This window comes from Callithrix jacchus, chromosome 12, assembly GCF_049354715.1.
Source record: "Callithrix jacchus isolate 240 chromosome 12, calJac240_pri, whole genome shotgun sequence".
Classification (NCBI taxonomy): domain Eukaryota; kingdom Metazoa; phylum Chordata; class Mammalia; order Primates; family Cebidae; genus Callithrix; species Callithrix jacchus.
The window spans coordinates 13,009,966-13,018,101 of record NC_133513.1 but is presented as its reverse complement, the minus strand read 5'-3'; the positions used below and the strand labels follow the sequence as shown (position 1 = coordinate 13,018,101).

Genomic DNA, 8,136 nt, shown 5'->3' with positions numbered 1-8,136 from the left:
AGGTCAGAGGCCAAGCTAGTGGCACAAAGCCCTTTTCTATCCCAAGCAAGGTGAGACGCAGGACAGCCAGGTGAGAGACTGGTTGGTGTCTTGACTACACGGGCCTCCCAGGTTCTCACCTGCTCCAGACGCCTCTAGGCTGCTGTAAGGTTGAGCTCCCGCTGGGGGCCTTTCAACCAGCAGTGCAGGATCTTACGGCCCCAGCTGTTCTCAGCATGGATCTCACCCTCCACTGCTGTGTTCCAGGCTGACTCGAGTTTGCTCCAGCTGTGGAAGAGGCTCTGTGCCAAGACCATCACCATGGAAACCTGCAATCAGGGGGAGGAGGACCAAGGCCTTTGATCACCCTATTTCCTTCCCCTGGGATACCCTTCCATCTCTTTCCTACTTGGTGAACTCCTACTCATGCCTCAAAACCCCTTCATGCCATTTCTGTGAGGCCTAACCTGACTGGTACATGGAGGCTAGTTTTCTCTACAGGGTCTTAAGAAAAAAAAAAACAAAACTTCTCTTGTTGCCCCAACCCTGAGCAGATATACCTTCCTTCTCTCCTCTTCAGTTTGGGAATCTGATCTCGCTGGGCTGCTATTACTAGTAGCCAGCATGCCTGTACCCTGAAGGGCACACACTGACAAATGGCCTTCTCTCCCAGCACCATCACTGTGGCCTTCGGGAGTCCTAGGAAGAGCCGGGTGTGACCTGGCTCGTTTCGGGTCTGGGGAGGTAGGCCACTTGCAGCCACCACTTGGCACAAGTCCTGCACGGTAGTTGGTGCCCTCCTGGCTGCCATCCCTCATTCATACAACTCAGGGGACTCATAGGGAGAAGTGGCAGGGACAAGACAGGGTTTGGGCATGGCTGAGCCTCCAACTCAGTACCAGAACTTCGCACCACCTTGTCTCATGTCACTGACCCTTGGTTCCCCACAGCCAACTTCCCCATTTCCTTCAATGGCGCTTCCATCCCACCAGATGCCAAAACCTCCAAGCTATTTATTTCCTTTTCGTTACTCTCTCCTCACTGCCAATCCATCAGCAAATCCGACATTTCCAGGATTTGATCACTTGCTGGTACCTCCACTGCCACCACCGTGGGCTGGGCTGCCATGACCTCCAGTTGGGTGAAGGATGGGAGTTGGCTGGTTGCCTGCACCTTGAGCTCCTGTCTTGGCACCCTCCAGTACACAGAGGCCACCTCATGGTCCTTAAGATTACCACCACCCTTGACTCCACCCTGATGCCACCCAGCCCGGCCTCAGAGGGCCCTCTGCTGCCCTCGGATGAGCCCCGTCAGGCCTGGACCTTCCCCACCTCCATGCATCACCCAGTACAGGGGGACTGTCCATGCACCAGGCTCCCTCAGCCCTACGGATGACACTCAAGGGTTTCCTCCCAAACCTATTCTTTCTTCTGCACCAAAGGCCTGCAGTGAAGCAACTTTCTGATAGTCAGTAGTCAGCATAAAACCGACTTATGTCCTAGAATTTTCCACTCTGGTTTTTTTGGCAAAAGCCGAATGTCTGTCCACCTGTTTCCAAAGTACGGTTCGACTTTCTTTCCTATTTCATTTCTCTCCCCGTCAGCTGCTAAGCAGTGATATGGGAAATCTGATTTTCTTTTTTCAGTCTACTTTCCTACATCACCTAAGAACTAACTCTGAGGCCGGGCGTTGTGGCTCACACCTATAATCCCGGCACTTTGGGAAGCCAAGGCGGGAGGATCACCTGAGGTCAGGAGTTTGAGAGCAGCCTGACAAACATGGAGAAACTCCATCTCTACTAAAAATACAAAATTAGCCAGGCGTGGTGCTGCAAGCCTGTAATCCCAGCTACTCAGGAGACTGAGGCAGGAGAATCACTTGAACCCGGGAAGTGGAGGTTGTGGTGAGCCGAGATCACACCAATGCACTCCAGCCTGAGCAACAAGAGCAAAACTCATCACAGAAAAAAGAAAAGAAAAGAAAAGAAAGAGAAGAGAAGAGAAGAGGAAAAGAAAAGAAAAAGAGAAAGAAAGAAAGAAAGAAAGAAAGAAAGAGAGAGAGAGAAATAAAACTAACTCTCATAGCTGTAGAGACTGGGAGGGCCAAACTTCACACATCTGTGAGCTGCTATAGGCCCACAGGCCTCAGCTTTTATCTGCCTCTTCACCAGAAAAAGATCTCAGTGGCCAGAAACCAGGCAGTGCGGGGGGCTTAACACTGCTCACCTGGAGGTAGGTGGTAGCTGGAGTATAGATCTCGATCTTGCCTTCCCTGGTGGGACGCTGACTGCTGCAGGCCACACTGACCACCAGGTCCTTTAGGGTCCAGGCCTTGCCCAGCGTCAGCTCCAGGACAGCTTGGAACACAGCTCTGTGTGGCCAGTACAACCTGTGAGCTACAGAGACCATCAGCCATGGACTGTCCAGGTTCAAGGCTCCTGCAAGAGACAGAGAAAGGAGAGTCTGGTATGCGGGCAGAGAGGAAGCTTCTAGCAGGCAGCAAGAGGTCCCCAGAGTCTCATCACAGCAGCGACGGGAAAATCTCAAAACTGGAAATGACTAGGCATGAGGAAACTTTCTAGGACATTGCAGTGCTGTGACTTATGACAGCGGTATGGATCACACAGGTGAATCCATCTGTCGAAACTCATCCAATCATACTGTGGAGATACACGCATTTCACTCTGCTTAATGAAACACATGCTGAAACATTTAAAGTGAAATATATCAATGACTACAACTTACTTTGAACTGCATGGAAAAAAGTAAGGCTGGATAGGTGGAGAGAGGGGCGATGAGTCAAGTGGGGTAAACTGTTAATAGCAGAACCGAGTATGAGAGGATGCTGGTGATCACTGTCCATCCATCCAGCTCTTCCGAAGGTTTGCGATATTTTCCTAATAAAACACTGGAAGGCTGAAAGCAGTGGCTTGTGCCTGCAATCCCAGCATTTTGGGAGGCCAAGGCAGGAGGATCACTTGAGTCTGGGAGTTTGAGACCAGCCTGGACAACAAAATGAGACCCTATATCAATAAAAAAAAAAATACAACAATTAGCCAGGGATGGTGGTGCTGGCCTATATTCCCAGCTACCTGGGAGGCTGAGATGGAGGCTGCAGTGGCCGTGAGGGTGCCACTGCATTCCAGCTTGGGCAAGAGAAGGAGACCCTGTCTCTAAATAAAAAAAGAAAGAAAGAAAGGAAACACAGGTAGAAATGCTGAGGCCTGTGAAGAAAAATAATAAAGAAGGAATTTGATAAAAATGGCGGAGGTCAGCAAACACTTCTAAGAGGAAGTGACAATTTACCTGATACCTAAATGAAAGACAAGAGGAAGCTGATCAAAGGGGCAGGCCACCCACCCCCGTTCAGATGCAGGGACAATGACACAGTGAGGGGAGGGAAGTGGCACTGAGTTGAGAACAGGGAGACGCTCAAGAGTGGGCACCCTGGTCCCTGCCCAGCTGCCCCCGTCCCACAGGAAATGGGAAGACGGCTCCACAGAAGAACAGAAGGCAGGCATGGATCCCTGGAGAGCCAGGTCCCCACCCAATTCCTTGACTGACAGGAAAGCCCACCAGGCAGAACATGCCCCCACTTACACGTAGCGCCTCTTTCCAAACACGTTTAGAGTCTCCAGTTAGTTTTCTATTCCATTCATGTTTCCTGCATGGTGATGACGATCTCATTTCACTTTACAGATCACAGTTGATACCTGGCAAACTCAGGCCCTCCAGAACATCTACTGGTTGCTCTGTTTTTTGTTTTGTTTTTGCTTCTGAGGTCATGGTCATTCATTTATGTCTCATTACACTGGGCTGGGCCAAGAGTCACCCACTAGTGTATAGATTATGTTATTCTGTTGCTTTCAGACAGAATTGGGATCCAGGTTGTAACTGTCTCCCAAGTTCAACATCTGGATCAGAATCAGAAAAGAATGGCCACTGCTGTGGGAGGCTGGGGGGCTTTGAGTTTTCTGCCAGTCAACCTGATTCTGAACACCAAGGTGCAGCTCCACTAAACCAGACACATTCTCACTGTTAGTCTCCTGGCACCATAAACAGTAGGGGAGATAGGGCCCCTGACAGAACCAAGTGAAATTTCCCAGAGCTCTAGGCATTCATTCACCCTGATCCAGAGACGTCACACACCCAGGGAAAGAATCATCATTCCTAGAGATAATGGACTAAGGGCAGTAGAGCACTGAGGAAGTGCTGGGGGCATAATTCCTTGTGCACACCAGGCCTCTGAGCTCTCCCGCGGCAGCTCTATGGGGCCCTCATGCAGTCTCCATGCTCCTGCTCACACTGCTTGCCCAGCCAGGAGCCTCCCAGCTCCACCTGAGTTACACAGACCCCCCAAGTGAAAACCAACCAGCTCCAGTCTTCTCTTTCACAGCCTCCTGCTTGTTCTCAGGAGATTCGGTCTCTTTCTTTTGCACCCCGGGTCCCTTCACTTGTGCTTCCATTGTGGGTGGGTGGTCACAAGCTCTGTGCCCTTTAGTGTGGATCTCTCTGCTGGAAAAGACAGGACGCCCTGCAAGTCAGGGACGGGTCTCATCCCTCACAGAGTCGGCCATGTGGCCCAGGTTTGATGCACACCTGCAGAACTGCTATTTCTGGCTTCTATACACAATCTCTGGCTGGGCTGGTGGCTTAAGCCTGTAATCTCAGCACTTTGGAAGGCCTCAGTTGGCAGATGGCATGAGTCCAGAAGTTTGAGACCAGCCTGGGAAACACGGTGAAACACAGTCTCTACACAAAGTTTTAAAAACAGAGAGGAGAGAGAGAGAGAGACAGAGAGAGAGAGAGAGAGAGAGAGAGAGAGAGAGAGAGAGAGAAGGAGAGAGAGAGAGAGAGAGAGAAGGCATGGTGGCTCACACCTGTAATCCCAGCACTTTCTGAGGCCGACATGGGTGGATCACCTGAGGTCAGGAATTCAACACCAGCCTGGCCAATATGATGAGACCCTGTCTCTACTAAAAATACAAAAATTAGCCAGGTGTGATGGTATGCACCTGTAGTCTCAGCTACTCAGGAGGCTGAGGCAGAAGAATCACTTGAACCCGGGAGGCAGAGACTGCAGTGAGCTGAGATCTGAGATCTCACCACTGCACTCCAGCCTGGTGGCAAAGCGAGACTCCATCTCCATAAAAAGAAAAAAAAAAAAAAGGAAGGCTGGGCACCGTGGCTACTGTGTGTAATCCCAGCACTTTCAAAGGGCAAGGCGAGCAGATCAAGAGATCAGTAAATCAAGACTCTCCTGGCCAACATAGTGAAACACTGTCACTGCTACAAATACAAAAAATTAGTTGGGCATGGGGACATGCACCTGTGGCCCCAGCTACTTGGGAGGCAGAGGCGGGAGAACTGCCTGAACCTAAGAGGCAGAGGTTGCAGTCAGCCAAGATGGTGCCACTGCACTGCAGCCTGGCAACAGAGTGAGACTCCATCTCAAAATTTAAAAAATAAAAAGAAGCCAAATTTGGTGGTGCGTGACTGTAGTCCCAGCTGCTGCTCTGAAGGCTAAGGTGGGAGGATCACCTGAACCCTGGAGACGGAGGCTGCACTGAGCCAGGATTGCACCACTGCACTCCAGCCTGGGTGACACAGTGAGACTGTCCCCACAAAAAACACAAAATCTGTCTTTATCTACAAGAGATACCTGCTGCCAAACTCATGATGAGGAAATACTACAACCGACTGTGTACTCTCAGAAACTTGAGAAAAGTGACCAGGATCTCAGCCAGTGTCACCTTGTACTGCAAAGCCCTGCAGGACCATCTGTGCCGTTTCTTTCTATTCACTCAAAAAAGAAGAGATGAATTTTTTTACAAATTACTTTATACCGTTAAAATCATCACATCAAGTGGTGCATTTAGAGGTGTTGGTCGAGGTCTCAGAGGCCACATGACTAGAGGAGGGGGTAAAGTCCAAGGGGACAGTCAGGTGAAGGTTGAGTGTCGGTTGAGACAGCAGGTCAGCCAAGTGAAGGAGGTGGTCGAAGTACGAGAGAAAACCTAGGAAGGAGGTGGCTGAGGGCTGAGAGGTCATGAGGAGATTCTTTAGGTCCTAGAGGAGACTCATGTGAAGGTGATAGCTAAGGGAGGCCACCAAGGTAGAGAAGGTGGCCGAGGTGCCAGTAGCCACTAAATGGAACAGTAGGCTGAGGTCCCAGAGGCCACACTGCTGGAGGAAGAAGATGAAGTCCCCCAGGAAAGAGAGCTGGATGAGGTGGATAGGGCCCCCCAGGACAGAGAGATGGATGAGGTGGATGGGGTCCCCCAGGACAGACAGATGGATGAGGTGGATGGGGCTCTCCAGGACAGACAGGTGGATGAGGTGGATGGGGTCCCCCAGGACAGATAGATTGATGAGGTGGATGGGGCTCTCCAGGACAGACAGGTGGATGAGGTGAATGGGGTCCTCAAGGACAGACAGGTGGATAAGGTGGATGGGGTCCCCCAGGACAGATAGATTGATGAGGTGGATAAAGTCCTCCAGGACAGACACCTGGACGAGGTAGATGGGGTCTTCCAAAACAGACAGATGGATGAGGTGGATGGGGCTCTCCAGGACAGACAGGTGGATGAGGTGGATGGGGTCCCCCAGGACAGACATCTGGATGAGGTGGATGGGGTCCTCCAGGATAGACAGGTGGATGAGGTGGATGGGGTCCCACATGACAGACTAGATGGATGAGGTGGTTGAGGTACCTCAGGACAGACACCTGGATGAGGTAGATAAGGTCCCATAGGAGGTGCAGCTGGAGGAGGTGCTAGAGGTCCCACAAAACAAATAGTTGGAAGACATAAAGGAAGTCTCAGAGGACACTCAATTGCTGGAGGTGTCTGTGGTTTCAGAAGATCACCAGCTGGAGAAGATGGTGGAGACACCAGAGAGCACATGACTGAAGGAGGTGACTGTGGTCTCAGAGAATCTGCACTTGGAGAAGATGGTTGAGGTGGCACAGGACATTCGAGTGAAGTAGGTGGTTGAAGTCCCAGAGGACACGTGACTGAAATAGGAAGTTGAGGTTCCAGAAAATGCTCAAGTGGTGGAGCTGCCTGTGGTCTGCCAGAAAGTCATTAGCTGTAGAAGATGGTAAAGGTAACAGATTCCACTCGGGTGGAGGAGTGTGTGGGCTCAGAAAGTCTTCAGCTTGAGATGGTGGCAGAGGTATCAGAGAACACTCAAGTGGTGGTGTGCGAGGCCTCAGAACATCTTCAGCTGGAGAGTGGTAGAGATACCAGAGGACACTCAGGTTGAGGTGTGCGCGTGAAGATTTTCTTAGGAAATCTTCAGCTGAAGATGGTGGGAGAGGAACTAGAGTACACTCAGGTGGAGGTGTCTGTGGTCTCAGAAGATCATCGAGAAGGTGAAGAGATACCAGAAGACACTCTATTGAAATAGGTAGCTGAGGTCCAAGGGGACACTCAAATGGTGGAGCTACTTGTAATCTCAAAAATTTTCAGTTGGAGAAAGTGGTTGAGGTCCCAGAAGACAATGGATGGAAGCTGTGTGTCGTCTCAGAAAATAATCAGCTGGAGACGACGGTAGAGGTATCAGAAGATACTCGAGTGGTGGCGTCTGTGGTTTTCAAAGATGATCATCTAAAAAAGGTGGTAGAGAAGCCAGAAGACACTTGAGTGGTGGTGTCTGTGGTCTCCAAAGATTATCAACCGGAGGAGGTGGTAGAGATGCCAGAAGACACTTGAGTGGTGGTGTCTGTGGTCTCCAAAGATTATCAACCGGAGGAGGTGGTAGAGATGCCAAAACGCACTTGAGTGGTGGCGTCTGTAATTTTCAAAGATGATCATCTAGAGAAGGTGGTAGAGACGCCAGAAGACACTTGAGTGGTGGTGTCTGTGGTCTCCAAAGATGATCATCGGGAGAAGGTGGTAGAGATGCCAGAAGACACTTGAGTGGTGGTGTCTGTGGTCTCCAAAGATGATCATCTGGAGAAGATGGCAGAGATGCCAGAAGACACTTGAGTGGTGGTGTCTGTGGTCTCCAAAGATGATCATCTGGAGAAGATGGCAGAGATGCCAGAAGACACTTGAGTGGTGGTGTCTGTGGTCTCCAAAGATTATCAACCAGAGGAGGTGGTAGAGATGCCAGAAGACACTTGAGTGGTGGCGTCTGTGGTTTCCAAAAATTA

At 50.6% G+C, this 8,136-nt stretch overlaps 1 protein-coding gene and 1 pseudogene across 15 annotated transcripts in view; both read right to left on the bottom strand.

The window, feature by feature from the left end:
* LOC103796577 (uncharacterized) overlaps positions 1–8,136 on the bottom strand; it is a 196,163-nt gene that overhangs the window by 95,284 nt on the left and 92,743 nt on the right. For 7 of the 14 annotated variants that reach the window (XR_013524591.1, XM_078344632.1, XM_078344633.1 and 4 more), the window contains 2 exons: positions 2,205–2,416; positions 120–308 (listed from right to left, as the gene is read on the bottom strand). The exons of 6 other annotated variants lie outside the window; for them this stretch is intronic. Coding sequence is in view for 6 of the 8 variants with exons in the window: in XM_078344632.1 (XP_078200758.1) it covers positions 135–308; positions 2,205–2,416 (386 nt within the window). In the remaining 2 variants the exon portion in view is untranslated. Of the gene's footprint in view, positions 1–119; positions 309–2,204; positions 2,417–8,136 lie in introns of those variants that run through there. One more of the 14 variants, XM_078344638.1, reaches the window with a different exon arrangement.
* LOC144576513 (ATP-binding cassette sub-family C member 6-like) overlaps positions 1–8,136 on the bottom strand; it is a 134,268-nt pseudogene that overhangs the window by 69,661 nt on the left and 56,471 nt on the right. The gene's annotated exons all lie outside the window — the stretch shown is intronic.